Source organism: Leguminivora glycinivorella, chromosome 10, assembly GCF_023078275.1.
Source record: "Leguminivora glycinivorella isolate SPB_JAAS2020 chromosome 10, LegGlyc_1.1, whole genome shotgun sequence".
In the NCBI taxonomy this organism is placed as follows: domain Eukaryota; kingdom Metazoa; phylum Arthropoda; class Insecta; order Lepidoptera; family Tortricidae; genus Leguminivora; species Leguminivora glycinivorella.
Window position 1 is genome coordinate 3,200,079 of NC_062980.1, and position 22,112 is coordinate 3,222,190.

The window sequence follows — 22,112 nt, forward strand, 5'->3', positions numbered from 1 at the left end:
CAAATCGACTGGGGGCAAATGTAACTGGTCTATTTTTTCCATGTTTTACAATGTTTGCATTATTAACTCAACATCATAGTATAATAATGGAAAAAATGGATCAGTTACAATTGGCCCCTAGTCGAGATTTGCCCCGCCGTACCTTAAGAGGATACGGTAGCGAAAATGCTAAAATGGAAAGGAGCCCCCCCTTTCAACTTGGGAATTTTAGTTAAATATAAAAGTGTTATTAACTAGATTTACCGAAAAAAAATTGTCCATTAAGAACAACTCAGTCAAAAGATATTTCAAAAAAATCTTTAAAATCGAAGTTCCGCTCTCGACTCTTTCCTCCTTCAAAACTTAATTAATCGGAACGAAATTTGAGGATCTGAATAACAATGAAATAATCTATGTCAGACCGTTTAGTTTTTTTCTATTAGGTTTAGGTTTTTTCCGTTTAGTTCAATCTTGAGTATCACACCTTTTTTTGCGCCACAATGAAAAAGGCCGTTTTTGGAAATTTTTGATTGGCTCTAGAGTCTTTAAAAAGCAGAATGTCAAAAAAATCAAAACGGTCTGACACAGATAAAAATAATAAAAATCTGTGTTGAAAAAATCATTGCTCTATCTTCAAAAACCAGGGAGGAAATAGTCGAGAGCGTTTGTATGAAGAATTGACCCCTACCGTATCGTCTTAATTACTTACAGTAGGTAGATATTTAGGGATACATAGATAGTATAGATACTTACCAAATTTTAATAGGTATGTGCCTGTAAAAAATAGTTAAATATTTTGCAGACGCGTAGGTAGGTCGAATTTTTATTTATTTACTATGGGGCTCAGTTTTTAAAAATGTTTGTCGCGATTTAAAGGATATTTTCCGTTACGTATCCATAAGAATCCCTAAATATGAAATAAATGTGGTAACCATAATTTGTGAGAAACTTAATGCTACAGCCATCATCATTAGTAGTGAATAAAACGTTGCGCGCCACACACAATATTATCTGATAATAGTGATAATTCTAGGTAATTTTCTTACATTTAAAGACCTGTCTACTTTTATACGACTACTATATTTTGCCCGCGGCTTCACTCGCGTTAATTTCGAAAATTTTGGAATGCTTCATACAAACTTCTAATTATACGAAAGTCGTTCTCAGTAATTAAAATTTAAAATTAATATATAATTATAATTCTAATATAAAATGCAATCAAATACTAACCTAATAATCAAAAAGACCTCTGCGAGACACACCCGGTGCAATAGTGCCCATCAAACTTGCCGCTTAATACGAATTTACATACATACATACATACAATCACGCCTGTATCCAATAAAGGGGTAGGCAGAACACATGAAACTACTAAAGCTTCAGTGCCACTCTTGGCAAATAAGGGGTTGAAAGAAAACGAAACTGTGACAACTGTGTGTGTGTGTAATACGAATTTCTTTTATTATATTCTGGAAAATATAGGAGAAATGGTGATCAGTTATGAATGTGGATACCTTTTCGGTTGTTCTTATACCTACTAAGTAGGTACTTAATAATAATGTTCTCAATATTTATCTTGTACAATTTACTGCTTCGACGCTGGTAGAATTTTAACATAATAATAAAAATAAAGGTGTAAATCAGAATGCTGGAGGGTTACTATGAAGTACTAAAAGCGTTCAGTTTAGGTCAAGAGAAAGGGACGCAGCTATACTAGTTATATAGCTCCGTCCCTCTCTCTCAACCTAAACTGATCGGCTTGTATTTCATGGTAACCCCCCCTGTACGCTCGGCTAAAGGAGCAGTCACGATTCAGAGCGGAGGTGTTAAACACAATATTTGATCTGGCAGGCCTTCGGTGGCTTGTGACCGAAGCTACTTAAAATAAATAAATGGGTAATAAATTCAAGAGTAAGTACCATCGTTAAAAATGTCATCATCATTTTAGCCGTTAATCGCTCACTGCTGAGCATCTTAGGTTTCCCTTCGTGTAGGTATTAGGTACCTACGCCACTTGCCCTAGTCCGGCGAGTCTTATCCTTATTCATCCAACGAGCCAACGGATGCCAGGCGCTTCTTACATCCGCTTCTTACATCCGAATGCGGCCACCATTCTGTCAACATTGTGGTCCTTCCTGCCAACATGTTAAAAAATTAACATTAGCCAATCATTAGCATTAATTGCAACTTGCAACGTCATTAAATGAACTGTTAAGGTAGTGTAGTATGATATATTTGGATTTATTTCGTACTATACTAGCTTACTTATGTATAAAATTAAACCGAGATATATCTAAGTATATAATAGGTATTACTATGTATAAAACCAAATATAATTTTGGACGCTGACGCGTCTGCCAATCGCTCCAAGTAAATATTGACTTCGAAAATATTGTGGTAACTAACTAACTAACTATTGTGGCTCAGTGATCCAAAGTGAATCTTGGCCTCCGAAACGAGAGATCGCCACCTGTCCCGATCCTGCGCAGCCTCTTGCCAGTCTCTGACTTGAAGCCGACGCAGAATATTGTGGTAAGTCATATTTATTTCATTTCAGACGAATGTAGCTAATTTGAAGCTAATAAATATATAGAGAACCCAGTTTTGGACCCTTACAAAGTCGTTTTGTCGGTCCTAGTCCTAACTATAGTAAAACCACAGAATATTTAATAGTACAAGTACAGAAGGCTCACTCCTTTGATGTTCACAAAATGCCGGTAAAACTAATAATAACAAGCTGTTTTACATGTATTATTACTATAATTATAAACCAACTAAACAATAGTTATTTCTTTCACAAGGGTGCAAAGATGTTGTTTAACCGCATGTAATTACCAATATTGATAACCCAGCAAGCTAAAGATTCCAATATTGAACCGCGAGCGTAGCGAGTTTTCTCGCGACTGTTTCAAAGCACCAAGGTTCAACAAACTTTGCCACCGAGTGAAGCACAATTTTTTTCACCACACCAACACGAATATATATATTTATATTTATTTATTTATTAACACAAAAGGTGCATTTATAACAAATCATATGTCCCACAAAACGGTTTTCACAGTTTGACGTGAATATAATAATACTATAACTATAATTGCTTTAAGCAACGCAGGAATGCAGTTAGTGTTGTGAAAACGAAATTACAGAACGCAACCAAAATATGTTTTGGTACCTACCCACATTTTAACAATAAAATTCTAAAGCCGGTAGTTGTCATATTCGGTTCTGTCAAACATCAGTTCTGTATTGAGTGAATAGATATTTACCATGGCTGCTGGCACAGAAACCAATAAAACAGAGGAAAAAACATCGCGTAAACGAGGTAAGGTCCATGTTTCATTTTTCCGTTTATTAGGGGTACCTATTTCTGTATTAATATTCGATATTTTGCGATGTTTATCTATATTTTTAGGTTAGGTCTAATAATAGTTTGAATATCAAAATTATGCTATATACAGCGTGTAAATCTAATACGGGCGAATTCCTTAACGATGTAATGAGTATAGGACACAAGAAATGTGATTAGATAACTTTTACTTCAAATTTAAATACGTAACGATATAAAGTAATTCGGGCTGCAATGTAATACAAACACACTCGCGTTAAACGCTCGCTGATAGTTGTTACAATGGTTACAATTTTTTTTTTTTCAGTTTACTTAGCGTAGCTGTGGTGTAATTGTTTGAAAATACTTTCAATAGGTACGTAAAGTTACATGTAACCGTACCGTTAACATCATGTTAACATGTAATTGAACACTACCAATAAAATGAATATGAATTAGGTTAATCTCCAAATACGACGTTTGTATGAAATGATGATGTCCACCCACTTTCGTCTTCTTCAGTAAATAACACACATTAGGCCGCGGGCCGTTTTCACATTATCCGATCAGATATCGGATGTCGGACCGACATCCTACATCCGATAAACGCTTCCGATAGTGTCGGATGTAGGTCCGATAAAACGCATTGTTCCAAATCAATGAAGTATGATTTTGTATCATAAATTTAAAAAAAAAAATGTTTAATATTTCATACTTATAAGCACTATATTCCAAACATTATATTGTATTCCCGCCACGATGTTCCTGATGCCAACGGACCCTAATGAGATTTACAAAATAATTATGTCCCTAAACAACAGCAAAACTTCAGGAATTGATGACATTTCAACTGAATTAGTAAAATCAACCGCATTATTTTTAAGTAACCCTCTAGCACACGTCATAAATATGTCTTTCACCCAAGGATATTTCCCTGAACAGTTAAAAATATCTATTATAAAACCGATCTATAAAAAAGGAGAAAGAGATGATCGATGATCCAGGCAACTATAGACCAATTACAATTGTCCCGATATTGTCTAAAATAGTAGAAAGAGCCTTTTGTGACAGATTAAATAGCTTTTTAACGAAACATAACATCTTACATCCTGCTCAATTCGGCTTTCGAAAAGGTTTAAATACTGAAGTAGCATGTTTTGAATTTATTAAATATATAACTGAATCAATTAATGGTAAGTCACCAGTTATGTCGATATTCCTAGATATGTCGAAAGCATTTGACCTGGTAGATCATTCAAAACTGCTTAATAAATTAGCAAATTATGGAATAAGATGTCTAGCAAATGAATGGCTCAGATCTTATTTAACTGATAGACAGCAATGTACTCAAATATCAAAAATTGTTGAAATTGAAAATACCGTTCATAAAATAGAATATAGATCACCTCTACAGACAGTTGTTTCAGGAGTGCCTCAAGGCAGTAACTTAGGTCCACTTTTATTTTTAATCTTTATCAATGACCTGCCTAAAGCCACAAAGCCTAAAACTATACTTTATGCAGATGATACCACTATTGTAGTCAGGAGCGAAAACCAAGATATTTATGAATCAGACATTAATGATGCTTTGACAGACATGAATAATTGGATACTAGATAATAATCTGCTTATCAATTTGAGTAAAACGCAATATATGCAATTTCATTCTTGTAGAACTTCCCCGCCACAAATTAATATTAATGTTGACAATATACCCTTACAGAAAAGTAACGTAACAAAATTTTTAGGTTTAAATATTGACTCCTCCCTAAATTGGAGAGAACATGTTAGTTCAGTGTGCAAAAAACTAGACCGCTTTATCTATGCCTTAAGAAAACTACGCCAGTCTGTCTCGTATGAAGCAGCTCTTACAGCATATCACGGCCACGTTTCGTCCATTCTTGACTATGGCCTCATCCTATGGGGTAACTCTGTAGATGTTGACAGAGCATTCAAATTGCAGAAAAAATGTGTCCGTGCTAAGTATATCAAATGTTCAAATTGGTAGCAGCTGTAAACCATTATTTAAAAAGCTCAAGATCTTACCCCTAGCATGTATGTATATTCAAAAAATTTGCAATTTTGTAAGAAAGTTTCCAAATAATTATGTTAAGCGCTCTGATCTATATTGTTCAAGTAACCCGAGATCACAATATATAAATAATCTGAACCAACCACGCTGCATGACTGATATATACAGACGCAACGCTTACAATGCGAGTATTGTTATATTCAATAAATTACCAGTAGGCCTAGCACATGATGACCGCGAGAGTATGTCGCCGCGAGATAGATGACACGTCTTCTTCTAACTGTATTAATGACATAAGGACGGGTAGTCTATCTCGCGGCGACATACTCCCGCGGCAATCATGTGCTAACCCTGCTGCTCAAATTAAAGCACTTGAGGGTAAGGAATTTACTCAAAAACTTAAAAATTGGCTTCATGATCGTAGTTTCTATACCGTACACGAGTTTATGAGTTATACAGAAAACAGAATGACAAATAGTTAAATGTCTAATATAATATACCTATATATATTGTATAATGTAAGCTGTCGCGCACAAGCCAAATTTTATAATTGTATTTTGTATACCATTTGTAAATATTTGCATACTGTTTAAAACAGTCGAAAAAGGTGATACAATTTGTCTTTTACACTGTCACGTAATTTATACCCTTTTTCTGTAAATAAAATATTGTTTGTTTGTTTGTTTGTAAAATTAAAATAACGAGCTTAAAAAGTACTCCGAGTGTCAGGAAAAATAAATAATTTTACATTCAACTATATCTAAAGATGAAAAAACTAGTATCCGCAATTCGGACCAATGCATTACAACCTTTTTTTCCAGTGGAAATTGTCAATTAATTTGAATTTCGATCATTAACAGCTGTTTAATAGACGCCATTTTTGTCACGCACACTACTACAAACTTATACCTACATTATATACGCACACAAATAAATATTATCGGCCGACAACTGGCGGGGGTCAGGCATGCCAAAAATGGTCGGAAGCGTCCTGCCGATATCGGCAGTTCGATGGTGCCTCGGACAAAAACTGTTGTAGGAGAGTGCCATCGGCATTAAATCCGCAATTTTTGCGTTTTATATCGTTTTTTAGTAATAATGAACTATTAAATACATAATTGAAGACCTGGAAGCGCATAAATCCTACATTTTACATCCTTCCTACATCCGATATCGGATCGGATAATGTGAAAACGGCCTAGGTGTCTCAGAGAAAGGACCCTCATCAAGCCTTACAAAATCTAGGCGTAGGCGTAGCTAGTACGTGTACTGTCAACCAATCTAAATCCTAGGCCGCTGCAGAACCCTATCACAGTAAAAGTCAAGCTGACTTCTATAGCAAATAAAGCACGGTGTCAATACGACAGGGTTCTAGAGTGGCCTAGATTCTAATTGATTGACTGTACGTAGGGGAGCCTGGGGTCAATAGGAACGTGGGTCATTAGAAACAAGTCAAATAACTCCGAGACGGATAGGCACAGCGGAGGCGGTCCAAGGGGGGGGAAGGACCGCCAAACCCGTCCGAACCTGTCGAGCAGTACATGCCGCGGCTGCGAGCCCGTCGAAAATTTTTAAGTGACCGTATTACTTTTTTGGCAGTAAAAGTAAGTATTTTTCATGTTTTTGTTTTATTTCTTGATCAATATGCTGATTGTAGTAATCTACAATAATTTGTAAGTATTTTACTTGAAATTAGCGTGGTTTGTGTATGCCTACAATGTTCCGTTATTTTTGTATCTAATTTAAAGTTTACAAATAGCTTAATGGGGCAATAGAAACAAAATTCTTGGTGGCATTAGAAACAAGTTTCAATTGACCCTAGTACGTTATTTTGAGTTTAGTACGTGTTTTTTTTGTTTCACCATCTACTGAGGCACCAACTAACAACACTAACCAAGTTACGTAACTCCAGATAAAACTCAGACATCTATTGAGACACCAACTAATGTGACAGACATCCAAGTTGCAGGTTTGGATACAGAGTGAACTGAAGGAGACAATACCAATGCCACTGCGTGACAATGCCTACCACACCTCCAATTCCTGTAAACCTAGCTTTTGGAACTTTTTATGATCCAAATCAGCCATCCACAAGCCGCTTAAATATTTTTACGCCCGAAGCGACCAGGCCATTCCCTGCTCCACCGAGGGTATAGCCAAAAAGGGGTAGGAAAAAATAAAGTTGACCATCTACACGGATACGCCGAAAAAAGAAGAAATCAGTAAGGAAAATAAACAGAAAAATGAACAAACGACGGTGAAAACAAATAAAAAAAATCAATAAAACAAATAAGGGCAAAGGTAAAAAAACGAATCAGACCGAAATGGCACTTTCTTCGGAGGATGAGGTGGCATTGGATAATGCTAATTTCGAAGACTGTGTTTGGGTCATACGATTCTAATGTAAAATAATTGAAAGTAAAGATTATAATAATATATCCATTGATTGTTCTTGATGTTTCAACTACCCCCCACCTTTGTTTCATTTGACCCAGGCATAGGGACGTTTGAAACATTTTCCGAGGTTTACTAAAAATCTTCTTACTATTTATTTGTCGCTTATGAAGCCAAATAATACATTTCGCCATGTAGCTAGATAACTTGACTATAACTGTGACCACTCAAGTTACCAATTCAGTAAAAAACTAAGGTAGAATACTCGATTTTGTCGAAAACGTTCCGATTGACCCCAGCCTCCCCTACCTACGAGTAGTTAGGTTAGGTTAGGTGTGACTGTCTGTAAGTCTGTCTATGTGTAAGTAGTGTAACTAAACTACAGATATTAGATTCAGGGATTTATTAGGCACTAGTCCAGGGGTGGGTAAAGTACGGCCCGCGGTCCGTGTCCGGCCCGCGAAAGGAGCGTACCTATCCGGTCCGCCACACCGGCACTGGTCCTTCAAAGTAGTGTGATATGGCCAGCACTGTAGTAAAATGCATTTTGTGATGTAATTTAATTCTGGCCGCCTCTAAGATTCCTTCATATTTTAAAGCCCCCAATGATAAAGTTTGCCCACCAGTCCCACCACTGCACTAGTCGCTTGGAATATGTGGAGACGGTGGAGACTAAGTCATAGACACGTTACGTGGGTAATTTTTTATTGATTTTGACGTCAATTCTGATGCCAGGTAATAAATACATAGGTACTTATATCTAATACATATTCAGTTTCATAAACACATACAATGTGTAGGTAGCTAATGCCTACTGAAACATTCTAAATGTGTTACTATAGAATTAATATTATTATGACTGTTAAAATTTGCTCCGGTGATATAACTTTGTGTGTCTTGTTTATTTGCAATTTCATCAGATTTATTGTTTTTAGGATAGTAAATTTCAGTAATAAAGTTACAGTAAACGGGCTTTATAGACGTTTTACTGTCCAAGGCCGTTTATACAAATATTATTGTATTATTAATTCTAGAAAGGGGTACATAATGTAGCATAATAAAATATTCAGTTAATTTGCTTTGGTCACGACTACAAATTGGGTACCTACAATGGCTACAATATATGAAAAATATGATTTAAAAAAATAACGCCATCTAGAGTAAATAAGGAGTTATTATATAAAATTGTGTAAAGGGTCATCTATGAATAATGTTATGAACTATTTTACTAATTTATTTTTGCGCCATCTAGTTAATAGAATACATAATTCTGAAGGATAACCGAAGAGCAGTCTTTAAGAGCGCCATCTAGGTAATTCTGAATGAATTAAGTTTTATTAATTTTAGTGACATCTAGTGAATATTGTATGAACTTCTAATGCTAAGAGTTGACGTGAGTCATAGACAAATTAAATAGTTTTTATTTAAACAGTATAATCGTTCAGAAATTGATGTTACTAAATGAACATTAATCTATAATTCAGAATTAACAAAATAAGGGACTGTACTTTTGTATTTACAATTAAATGGTATTTCAATGTGTACGAAAATGATATAATTTTCGCCATTTCTCGACGTTTTTTCGCTAATTTGTCTATGGTCAACTCTATTATTTTGCGCCTGCGCACTTGATGGTCTACGCGACGTACCTACATAAAATCATTTTGTGGAAAATTTGAAGTTTGTTGATATATTGGTGACAAACCATTCATATTATTTATGAAAGCTTCGTGCTAATTACCATTCCAGGCGCGAGGCTGTGATCATCTGATGGTGGTCAGCCTGGATGCGTTCAGTCACTATTGTTGTACAGTTCGAGCGGTGTACGGTAGCCATCTTGGAATCGAACAAAGCTTCAGATGTGTAGTTTGTCTGTTTATCAATAATTTTTGTGCATTTTGTTGTAAATAGTTTGTATGTTTAGGATATGTACGAAACGTTCGTCCACATGTGTAAATAGCTATGGCTGCGACAAGAAAATTACAAGGTAATTGTCATGTTATCAGGTTAGAGATTGACCCCAACCGATATACGTGTTCTAGAGCATTATTGTCAGATTGACGACTCCTCTGCCATCCTGGCGGTGAAGAGGTCTGCTAGATTGTGGCTAACATATTGTAGCGAATATTTCCATAACGTGGCATATCAGAAGTATTGAAGCTCCTCTTGACAGTTCGTAGCCGCGATGCTGATAGTATTGAATCGTTAGTTTTTTTCGATTTCTTGAATTGTAATACGAGTGATAATTCGAAAGCATTATGTTTAATTACTCCAGCGATAGGGCTTAAGTACTCTGTTATTGAAAACTAGCATTGTTTTTATTTAAAAACAAGGTTGCAAACTGGTTTTTTGTTTCTTATGTTAATATGGACGTATGTTGCTTGCAGGTGAAATAGACAGGTGTTTAAAAAAGGTAACGGAAGGGGTGGAGACGTTTGAGGACATTTGGCAGAAGGTTCACAATGCCACTAACAGTAACCAGAAGGAGAAGTATGAGGCAGATCTCAAGAAGGAAATTAAGAAACTCCAGAGGTTACGAGATCAAATCAAGTCTTGGATCGCCTCCGGAGAGATTAAGGATAAGAGTACACTTTTAGAATATAGGAAACTAATAGAAACGGTGAGTACTTAAGTTTTACTACCTTTACATTGTGACAAAAATACTAAAAATGTCTTGCATATCATTGATATGAATGGGTGACATATTTTTCTACATGTAGGTAGAATTTTCTTGTTAGAAAAACATTGTTTTCCTATACTACCCATTGTTCAAGTTGTAGACCTAACCTCAAACAATGTAATAAAATACAACATAAAATATTAGTCAGTGCAACAAAGACTTTTTAAAACATATTGTTATTACAAGATAACCTTTAAAAATACCAAATCAAATTTATTTGATTATAATGTATATATTTTGCCATAGATTGGAAGCTAACCTTTCAAGAACCACCGACTCCCCAGGGAGCCAGCTTAAAAATTTAATTTACACCTTATCTAATTTTGGCATAATTAAAAATTGACTTCCGAAAGGTTAAGGTAGAATATATGATCTGTGTTACCTAAAACATAATTAATCATTTCTTCGACCATGGGATACACAGTAAAATAAAATACACTGTACAAACTTCTTATAAGAATTTGGCAAAGTAATAATACTAATAGTGCACAGGTTTATAGTTATGACAATGCCAAACTTGATGCATTATCCTGCAGCATAAGGTGAGGAGTAAATCACAACCAGAGTTATATTTTATAACATACAATTTATATTAGTCAGATAAACACCTATTATACTTTTATTTCGTAACTTGTTTATCTCCAAATACCCCTGAACATACTGCTTATATTTGACACAGATACTGTTAAATTTGAATAGAGTGTAAACATCACATTTACATATGACAGATTGTTTACGCAAAACTGTTTTTGATGGCATTATCATGTAAAATAACTGCTTTGTTGACAAAATTAGTGAAAACAACTTAAAAAATAGCTGTTACTCTTTTTATCAAGAGGAACACTTAGTTTCTTTAGTAGCCTGGCTAAAATTACCATTGTGATGTTTTTGTACTTAAATGTACAAAGCGAATGTTGCAGGACAGAATAGGTTATTAGGGAACTTCATCCACCATTTGATAACTCCCAGTGGTGGAACATGGTTTGTGGTTTAAGTTTTTATTAATACTAGGGATGTACCGACTATTGATTTGGCCGACTAGGCCGACTACCGACTAGTCGGCGCTTGGGTGGCCGATTAGTCGGCCGACTAGTCGGCTAGTCGGCCAAAACTTAATTTTCGACTAAATTCACATTTTGAATGTCATTTTTGGTCCTTCGAACGCGCTTTTCATGATTTTTTGCAAGTTCAAAGGTTCATGACAATGTTTATATACATTTTCCATTTTTGACAACCGGCTTGGCTTAGTGGGTAGTGATCCTGCCTATGAAGTCGATAATCCTAGGTGGGATATTTATTTCTGTGATAAATACATATTTGTTATTTAGACAAAAAAAATAGGAATTACGAATAGTTACATAATACAACCATAATTTTCAGATGGTAATTTAATTTTGTACTGTTTTTCTATCACTAATGAAGTGCCGACTAATCGGCCCTTTTTGTCGACTAAACGCCGACTACAAATGTGGCCGGATAGTCGGCTTTCCCGACTAGTCGGCGACTAGTCGGTACATCCCTACATTTTATCCCTTAATGTCACTTACATATTGGTCAGAATAGGACAGATATGGTGAGAGGGGATCATGCTTATATCCCCGGCTACCCGTTGAAGATGTAGACCAGTGGTGGGCAAACTTCTTTCATTGGGGGCCAAAATATGTAGGATTTTGAAGGGGCTTGCCAGATTTACGCCAAAAATGCATTTTTACTATAGTGCTGGCCATATCACATACTATTTTGAAAGATTGGTGGCCGGCTGGATATAATCCTTTCGCAGGCTGGACATGGCCCACGGGCTGTAATGTGCCCACCACCGATAGACTATCTGTGTGCTTTTCTCAAAATAGGTGCACCTTCTAGACCAATTTAGCTAGAACCATCCTATGATGTTATAAACGGAATTCTACTATCATAATTGAGGTCATTGAACTTTGCAGATAATTAAAAACAAATTTAGGTACCCTTTAATGTTTACTTAGCAAGAAATTGGCTTAGCTCTTACTCATGACACAATTTACAATATGCTTAATGTGTCTCACAATCATTTAAATTGCCCTTACATAATAAGTTAGTGGTAATTAATAGATAGTAATAATGATGTTTTTCAGTAGCTGTGTTGATTGAGTACTTAAATTACTATAAAATGGTTATTAACACTTGATTATCCTTATTATTGTTCTTTTAAAATGTTATTGGAAGGTTAATATACAAAAGTAAGGAAGGAGGTGAAAATGTAAATAATAAAAAATTGATATTTGCCAGTTGATTTTCGGTAAAGGAAAACTTGTGAGGAATCTAATATAATTTCTAGTTGCCATTATGGTTGGAACGTCAGATGGCAGTCGCTTTCGTGAAACTAGTGCTTACGCCAAATCTTTGGATTAGTTGTCAGATCGGACCCCAGGCTCCCATGAGCCGAGGCGAATGCCGGAATAACGCTAGGAGGATGATGATGAAAAAATACATTTCAGCAGCACCATTTTGCCTCTAAAAATGATCTAGGTAGACATTCCAACATTCACAGCAACCCTATTCTAAAGTAGTTCAACCAAATCTTACATTGTTAGCAAAAAACCTTACAAACACTTCCATGATTGCAAACTTTGAATGAAACCACTAACAAAGGCTAAGGATTTATATAACTTTGAATGGTAACTGTTTTGGCTGAAGTGAAGGCTTGTTGCTAAGGTTCTAGTTTTGGTGAACAAACAAACTTTCACATATTATGCCAAATTGGCTACTTATTTACGCAGTTACATATGTACGCAGTTGTTATGCCTACGACGTAATAAATAAATGTATACATTTAAATGTGATTATAAAAAATCCGTATCTTTTTATAGTGTAAATTCTTGTTAGTATAATGACGACACTGACCTACCTCATTACAGAATATGTTCTCCTATACATTTAGTGATTATAAACTAAACAAACTGTATTAAAAAGCATTGGTTTAACCAAGTCTTGACAAATCAACTAATAAAACTATGTTTTGAAAGTACAATTATGTAAGGAAAGTACATACTAAAAAATTAAAAATAGTAAGAATCGTAGCTCGATTTTTTAGCGTCACCTTTTAAATACTATCATAACTACACTGATGATGCCTAGAAATTTATTTTTCCCCTCACTAGCTCGGAAACACGTGTTTTGTCCTTTAATACCAGCGGGTAAAAACGCATTTTATCTACTAGTGGGTAAAGTAATTTGACCTTGAATAAAGTCAAATTAACTGCTTTAAAATTGATAAAAGTAGGTGAATCTAGTAATAAAGATGATTTACCACCTGTGGAACTACTGGAAGCAGTGATAAACGCATTTTTTGCGTTGTAGTTTCCTCGCTATAGTGAGGGGAAAAATTTTGTGTTACACTCGGGTGCAAATGTATTTTACTTCTCGTGTGTTAAAAAACTCGCAAGTTCAGGATTCTATTCTCGAACCACTCGCTTCGCTCGTGGTTCAACTATAGAATCCTTTCACTTACTCGTTTTACAATTCCACACTCGGCGTTAAAATACAACTTTGCCCCCTTGTATAACAAATAACTATTTTTGTATTGATGTGATATCATGATTTTAAAATAAAGAAATATGTTATCCATACTATCCATCCATACTTCCATACTAATATTATAAATGCGAAAGTAACTCTGTCTGTCTGTCTGTCTGTCTGTCTGTCTGTCTGTTACGCTTTCCCGCTTAAACCACGCAACCGATTTTGATGAAATTTGGAACAGACAATCTTTAGACCCTGAGACAGAACATAGGCTACTTTTTATTTCGAAAAAAAGGGATGAAGGGGTTGAAAAAGAGGTTGAAAGTTTGTATGGGATTTCTTAATTTTAAATGATAAAACCATGAAACTTTATATTTTAGCACTTGATAAGAAATCATTAAACATATATTTAAAGTCACATACAGGTCGAACGCGATTAATTAACATTATTTTTACCTTTAAAATAAACATGGTGGGAAATAAACATTAACTAAAAGCGGGTAGATTATATTTATTTGTCTACCCCGAACATTTATATAAATTAATATCGGGTAGTTTTGTGTTGTTTACATCTCCGGTGACATTTTGCTGGGACGTCAGTCTTCCGCGACCACGGCCAGTGCAACCTGGCCGAAACGTTGGGAAAAAAGGTAAAAATAATGTTAATTAATCGCGTTCGACCTGTATGTGACTTTAAATATGTGTACAAAGCGCGAGAACTTAAAGTGTTATATCATTAAACATCTTGATAAGGGATAGGGATAGGGATAGGGATAGCGATAGGGATAGCGATAGGGAAAGCGATAGGGATAGCGATAGGGATAGCGATAGGGATAGCGATAGCGATAGCGATAGCGATAGCGGAAGCGATAGCGATAGCGATACGGATACGGATACGGATAATATGGGTATCGTTAGCGGAATACGGATAATCGGTCGGCGGTCTCTTACATTCAGTGTGCTCTAAGACGATCGTTGTTTGCTTGCTTGAAGATTACGTTTGCGATAAGTATAAGCAAAATGTAAAAAATTGTAAGGGATAATAGAAAAAAGTACTTTTTACCCACCGATCATAGTGTCGAAATACGGGCTATGTGGGATGTTTATAAAGGTTTCCCCAGCGTATATAGAATTACCTACGCTGTGGACGATGTGTAATATTTCTACAATCATTGCAAGCAAAAGTATTATGTGCAATCGAAATAAGCGCAGATAAATATACCTACAGAGAAATCTACGGTCCCTACGGATCCAAATGAAAATCTTAATGAATACTTTTATTACGCGGGCGAAGCCGCGGGTAAAAGCTAGTTTGTTCTTATAAAACATAAAATCGCGCAAAAATATTGGGAAAATATGATTTTGGCCACTTTCAGGCTGCGAACAGCGCTATCTAATTTAGAATAGAATAGAATAGAAAAACGTTTATTGCAGAAACCAATTTTAAGCCTAAAAGGCCCATACATTTCAGGGGTACACCTTTTAATATGGGCTTTGTCAGTCCAGTATTAAATCGTTCTTGGTATTTGTATAAAAATGACAGTTATTAAATGGCGGAAAAATATTTCAATCATAATGATATCCAATACAACACTATTCAATGATATGATAATGCAACACAACTGGTAGTTATCTGTTTTCTATATATTTCATAATTTAAAGAAAGGTTCTTATCTTCGTATTTTAGCATTAGTAATAATAGTTATTTGTAATACAAGGGGGCAAAGTTGTATTTTAACGCCGAGTGTGGAATTGAAAAACGAGCAAGTGAAAGGATTCTATAGTTGAACCACGAGCGAAGCGAGTGGTTCGAGAATAGAATCCTGAACTTGCGAGTTTTTTAACACACGTGAAGTAAAATACATTGCAAGCGAGGAAACTACAACGCAAAAAATGCGTTTATCACTGCTTCCAGTAGTTCCACAGGTGGTAAATCATCTTTATTACTAGATTCACCTACTTTTATCAATTTTAAAGCAGTTAATTTGACTTTATTCAAGGTCAAATTACTTTACCCACTAGTGGATAAAATGCGTTTTTACCCGCTGCTATTAAAGGACAAAACACGTGTTTCCGAGCTAGTTAGGGGAAAATAGTATTTACGTTCTTTCTTATTAGCATTAGTAATAAATAGTATTTAATATCTTTAGGATCCCTCAAGAATGTTTGTTCTCAGCCATATGGGACATATCTAGTCATTATTAATTGATTTGACCAAGTATCTACATCTGTGTTAACATTTCCTTGGCAATTTCCTCTCTAAAATGCTATATATGATTTAAGAATACATTATAAATCCTCAACTAATTTCCCATGTATATATTTTCCAGCAAATGGAAAGGTTCAAAGTAGTGGAACGGGAGACGAAGACGAAGGCCTACTCGAAAGAGGGCCTCGGCGCCGCGCAGAAGCTAGATCCCGCGCAGAAGGAACGCGACGAGATGTCCGCGTGGCTCGTTCAATCCATAGACGCACTCAACCTACAGGTATAAATGATCAATCGTATAAACGTAGCCACCCGGCTACCTTCGGCGGACTTTCTTGAATGAGGTGTATTGTCACCTAGACCCCGCGCAGAAGGAACGCGACGAGATGTCCGCGTGGCTCGTTCAATCCATAGACGCACTCAACCTACAGGTATAAATGACCAATCGTATAAACGTAGCAACCCGGCTACCTTCGGCGGACTTTCTTGAATGAGGTGTATTGTCACCTAGACCCCGCGCAGAAGGAACGCGACGCCCAACTTACAGGTATTAATGACTATATGTATAAACATAGCCATCTGACTTCCTTCGGCGGACCTTCTTGAATAAGGTGCATTGTTTCGACGACCGATCTGGCTCAGTCGGTAGTGACCCTGCCTGCTGAGCCGCGGTCCTGGGTTCGAATCCCGGTAAGGGCATTTGTTTGTGTGATGCGCACAGACATTTGTTCCTGAGTCATGGATGTTTTCTATGTATATAAGTATGTATTTATCTATTTAAGTATGTATATCGTCGCTTAGCACCCATAGTACAAGCTTTGCTTAGTTTGGGGCTAAGTTGATCTGTGTAAGGTGTCCCCAATATTTATTTATTTATAAAAAAAAAAGAATTGTCGCCTCGATCCCCCGCCGATAAACGCGACGTAATGTCCGCGTGGCTCAATCCATCGATGCACTCAACCTACAGGTAACACTGACCAAACATTGACCTTCTGTCCCTAGTCCCTGTATCTTTATCACTATTGTCGGCTGTCCCCCTCGATATTCCCGCGTGGCTCGGCAGTTCATTAAGACGCTTAACGTACAGGTGGCACTGAGTGCAGGTTTACCCTCTATTCTTGTAAAAAGGGCTATTGTTAGCTCAACCCCTTGTAGAGGAGCGATATGAGCGCGTGGATCGTGCATTCCATTGCCGCGTTCAACTTACAGGTATAACTGACCGCTAATGGTCCTTTTGTTCTTGCTGTAAGGTCTTTTATCAGCTCGGCCGCGCCATAGAGGAATAAGTAAGGGAAGTTGTAACTGCATACATCAGTAAATGCAAGTTATTTGTATTGACATCTAGCGTAATCCACGCGTCAAATAGCTTAAATTATCAGTACCACTATTCGACACTAGGTGCCAACAGTATTGCGTCTGCCAAACATGTAATGACATTTATAACCTAACCACAAAATTAAAATTTTGAAAAACCCCTACAGTGACATAGTAGACCGATTTTCATGAAACATGGCTAAGAACACTCCCGACTAACTCAGCTTTCAGATAAAAAAAACTAAATCTAAATCGGTTCATCCATTCGGAAGCTACGATGCCACAGACAGACACACACACACAGACAGACAAACAGACTGACAGACAGACACACAGATAAACAGACAGACAAGTCAAACTTATAACACCCCGTCGTTTTTGCGTCGGGGGTTAAAAACAGTTTACAACTTATATTACAAGCAGAAGGAATTGAAAACAGAGTACTGACTAATACTAAGTATTTTAATGTTAGCTAATAACCTAACCACAAAATTAAAATTTTGAAAAAACCCCCGACCGTGACCTAGTGGACCGATTTTCATGAAACATGGCTAAGAACACTCCCGACTAACACAGCTTTTAAATAAAAAAAAACCATATCGAAATCGGTTCATCCGTTCAGGAGCTACGATGCCACAGACAGACACACACACAGACAGACAAACAGACAGACACGTCAAACTTATAACACCCCGTCGTTTTTGCGTCGGGAGTTAAAAATTGTTGAGCATTAGACTTTTTGTTCGTCACGACATCTATTGACAAATAGCACTACTGATAATTTTCGCTAGTTGAAGCGTGAATGTTACCATAAATTAAATATAACAAGATCATACCATCCCATACATTAAAATGCGACCGCCTAAGACCGCGCTTACACTCCACCACACATAGATGGCGCCACAAAAAAAATGTCTTGTAGCTTTCGATTATACTTGTAGATGGCGTTAAGTGTCACTTTTGACATAGATTTACGGCTCGGAATTGACACTTAATGCCAATCTACAAATAATCGGTGGCAACAAGGCATTTTTTTGTGGCGCCATCTATGTGTGGTGGAGTGTAAACGCGTTCGTAGGCGGTCGCATTTTAATGTATGGGATGGTATGATCTTGTTATATTTAATTTATGATGTTACTACAAATAACTTGCATTTACTGATGTATGGAGTTACAACTCTTCCCTTATTTATTCCTCTATGGCCACGCGCACAACGCGCCGAGATGTCCGTTTGGTTCGTTCATTTACGGTGGCATGCGCGGATCCAGGGGGGGGTCATGGGGGTCATGAACCCCCCCCCCCCCCTGGAGCCTAAGTTGGCCATACAAATAGACCACGTGACCCCCCCCCCGGGACCTCGGGCCTTTATCACGTGATCCCCCCCCTGGGCACGAAGCTGGATCCGCGCTTGTACGGTGGACTGCACCTACTACGGCTAACCAACGCAAAAACATTTAGAAGCTGGCTTTACGAGTTACTTACTTATTTGCTGACATACAATCTAATATGTGTGACCCTTGATAAAATAATGTACGAAGTTAGCTAGGCCACATCTCGGACACTGGCGATCAAATATATGAAAGAGGCTCGTTCCTAGCACACATTCTAAGCTCGTGTAGGTGAACGCGTACCATGCTTGTGTGAGTGAGATATGACAGGTCAACTGTTCGCGTTTTTGACAGGCGGTAACTGTTAGGTAACCGAGAGGGGGTGGGCGGCGCTTTCAGCGGGGAGCGGGAGTGGCCATACTGTACGATAGTACTCTTTATTATACTGTGGCTAGGCTTAACGCCAAAAGTTTTCGACCTATTACCGTTTGTATACATATAAAGTACCTATGTGTTTTTTTATTATCACAGTTTGGTGGCATAGTGGCGCCACCAAACTGATGTGCTAATTGTTTTCGTCAATGTGTATTATTTTCATCGAGCACCTAATTATCTCTTATCGTGCTGTTTGTTTTTTTTTTATTTACTATCTCATAAAACTGTAACCTATAATTACTTTCTGATTATCTTTACACCACAAAGCTTTTTTTTAAATATATATGTTTATGGCCCCGTGTGGCGACTGATTAGGAATCTCAATACCCCTTCTCCCTTGGGTGTCTTAGAAGTCGACTATGGCATTATGGGTTTAATTGTGATGTGGATGGACGGGCTAGAAACCTGTCACTGCTATATTACGATCTCGTTATTTTTTAATTGCTTAATTCTCCAGCACTAAAATTTGAGCAGTTTCATGTGCTGTGCCTACTCCTTTTGGGTATAAAGCCGTGTATAGTTTATCTATGAATGTGTAGGTTATGTATATATCGCAGAAACTACACCAATAACCACGTGTATCACCTCAATTTTCCTACCCATGACCTACCCTAACATAGTCTATTTCTACTTGCAGGTTGACCAGTTCGAGTCAGAGATCGAGTCGCTGCTGGTTGGCAAAAAGAAGCGGCTGGACAAAGAGAAACAGGATCGCATGGAGGAGCTCAAACAGAAGCTAGAGAAGCACCGCTTCCACATCAAGAAGCTCGAAACCCTGCTGCGCATGCTAGACAACATGTCCGTTGAAGTTGAACAGGTAACAACTACATATTTATCACTCATAGACTAATAGAAGTAGGATCGCATGGAGGAGCTCAAACAGAAGCTAGAGAAGCACCGCTTCCACATCAAGAAGCTCGAAACCCTGCTGCGCATGCTAGACAACATGTCCGTTGAAGTTGAACAGGTAACTACTACATATTTATCACTCATAGACTAATAGAAGTAGGATCGCATGGAGGAGCTCAAACAGAAGCTAGAGAAGCACCGCTTCCACATCAAGAAGCTCGAAACCCTGCTGCGCATGCTAGACAACATGTCCGTTGAAGTTGAACAGGTAACTACTACATATTCGTCACTGGTAGAAAAAGAGAAGCAGGATCGCATAGAGGAGGTCAAACAGAAGCTGGAGAAGTACCGCTTCCACATCAAGAAGCTTGAAACCCTGCTGCGCATGCTAGACAACATGTCTGTTGAAGTTGAACAGGTAACTACTACATATTCGTCACTGGTAGAGAAAGAGAAGCAGGATCGCATAGAGGAGGTCAAACAGAAGCTGGAGAAGTACCGCTTCCACATCAAGAAGCTTGAAACCCTGCTGCGCATGCTAGACAACATGTCTGTTGAAGTTGAACAGGTAACTACTACATATTCGTCACTGGTAGAGAAAGAGAAGCAGGATCGCATAGAGGAGGTCAAACAGAAGCTGGAGAAGTACCGCTTCCACATCAAGAAGCTTGAAACCCTGCTGCGCATGCTAGACAACATGTCCGTTGAAGTTGAACAGGTAAGAACAGTTAAAATATCCATCATTCATAAACTAGAAGGCACTGGGTGAAGAAAGGGACCACATGGAGACCAAATAAAAGCTAGAGAAACACCGCTTCCACATCAAGAAGCTTGAAACCCTGCTGCGCTAGACTACATGATATATGTCTGTTGAAGTTGAACAGGTAGATTTATTCACTCATTGTCAAAATCAATCTAATAGGCAAGGACAAACAACACATTTACTGTGCGAGTGTGATTAGGAGGTTGCCTACCCACCAAATGGTCTAGTTATAAGTTATAGAGGAGCTTCTGAAATGAGTCCAAAATGTTATTATCATTTGTATAACTTTAGAAGAGCTATTGGAATAAACTTTACAACCGGAATCCTGAAACCACATCTTTTGTTTTGAAAACCGCATGCCTTATCGATAACTAGTCTGTTGCTCCCTACATATTACATGCTAAAGTACTGTATTGTCAACTAGTACAAACAAATATAAAAATAAAAATCAATTAAACATATTCAGTAAACTGATTTGATATTCTTTCGTTCATGTTTTCTCAAGTTTATAACCATAGACTTACATTATTAAAAACTTTAGCTACTTACTTACTGCGATGGCTCAGCGACCCGAAGTGGATCTTGGCCTCCGACACTAGATTCCGCCATTCGCTCCTATCCTGTGCAATCTGATGCCACTCAGTCACTTGAAGGTCACGCAGGTCTTTCTGGACCTCGTCGATCCATCGGTACCTGGGCCTTCCGACCGGCCGTTTTTCAGTAGATCGCCACAAGTGAGCTCTTTTGGCCGCACGATCCTCTCCCATCCTCTCCACATGGCCGAGCCATCGCAGACGAGAAGCTTTACTCTCGCCGATGACGTTGGGCTCGCCCACTAGCTCTTCCACCTCCAAGTTCTTCCTGACTCTCCAAGAGCCATCCTCTCGTCTCGTAGGGCCTAAAATCTTTCTGAAGATCTTCCGCTCTGCCACTAAGAGCTTATTCTCCTCCTTCAGGGTCAACGTCCAAGCTTCGCATCCATATACCAAGATCGGCCTTATCACGGTCTTGTAAATCCTGATCTTGGTTCTTCTGCTGATGAGCTTGGACGTTAATATTTTGTGAAGGGCTGCTGAGCATCTTAGGGCATTCTGGATACGGATGTCGATTTCGTCTTCTCTCTGGTTGGTGTCAGTTATCGTGCAACCGAGGTACTTGAATGATGATACGCGCTTGTAGCAGTTCCCGTTAATGGTTATCCCGTCTCGGCGTCGTACCATTCTCCGTCTTTGCATGTGTAGATACTCCGTCTTCTCCAGACTGATTCTAAGCCCCACTTTTCCACCCTCCTCATCCAGAGCTTGTGCCA

The 22,112-nt window shown here is 37.7% G+C and overlaps 1 protein-coding gene across 3 annotated transcripts in view; it reads left to right on the plus strand.

The window, feature by feature from the left end:
- Window positions 1-3,240: 3,240 nt before the first annotated feature.
- The window catches only part of LOC125230143 (CCR4-NOT transcription complex subunit 3), a 46,613-nt gene continuing 27,741 nt past the window's right edge, over window positions 3,241-22,112 (plus strand). The window contains exons 1-4 of one of the 3 annotated variants that reach the window (XM_048135176.1): window positions 3,241-3,301; window positions 10,118-10,350; window positions 16,239-16,394; window positions 19,829-20,008. In XM_048135176.1, the coding sequence (XP_047991133.1) occupies window positions 3,247-3,301; window positions 10,118-10,350; window positions 16,239-16,394; window positions 19,829-20,008 (624 nt within the window). In that variant the 5' untranslated portion in view covers window positions 3,241-3,246. Of the gene's footprint in view, window positions 3,302-9,363; window positions 9,718-10,117; window positions 10,351-16,238; window positions 16,395-16,476; window positions 16,546-19,828; window positions 20,009-22,112 lie in introns of those variants that run through there. The other 2 variants (XM_048135177.1, XM_048135178.1) reach the window with 2 other exon arrangements.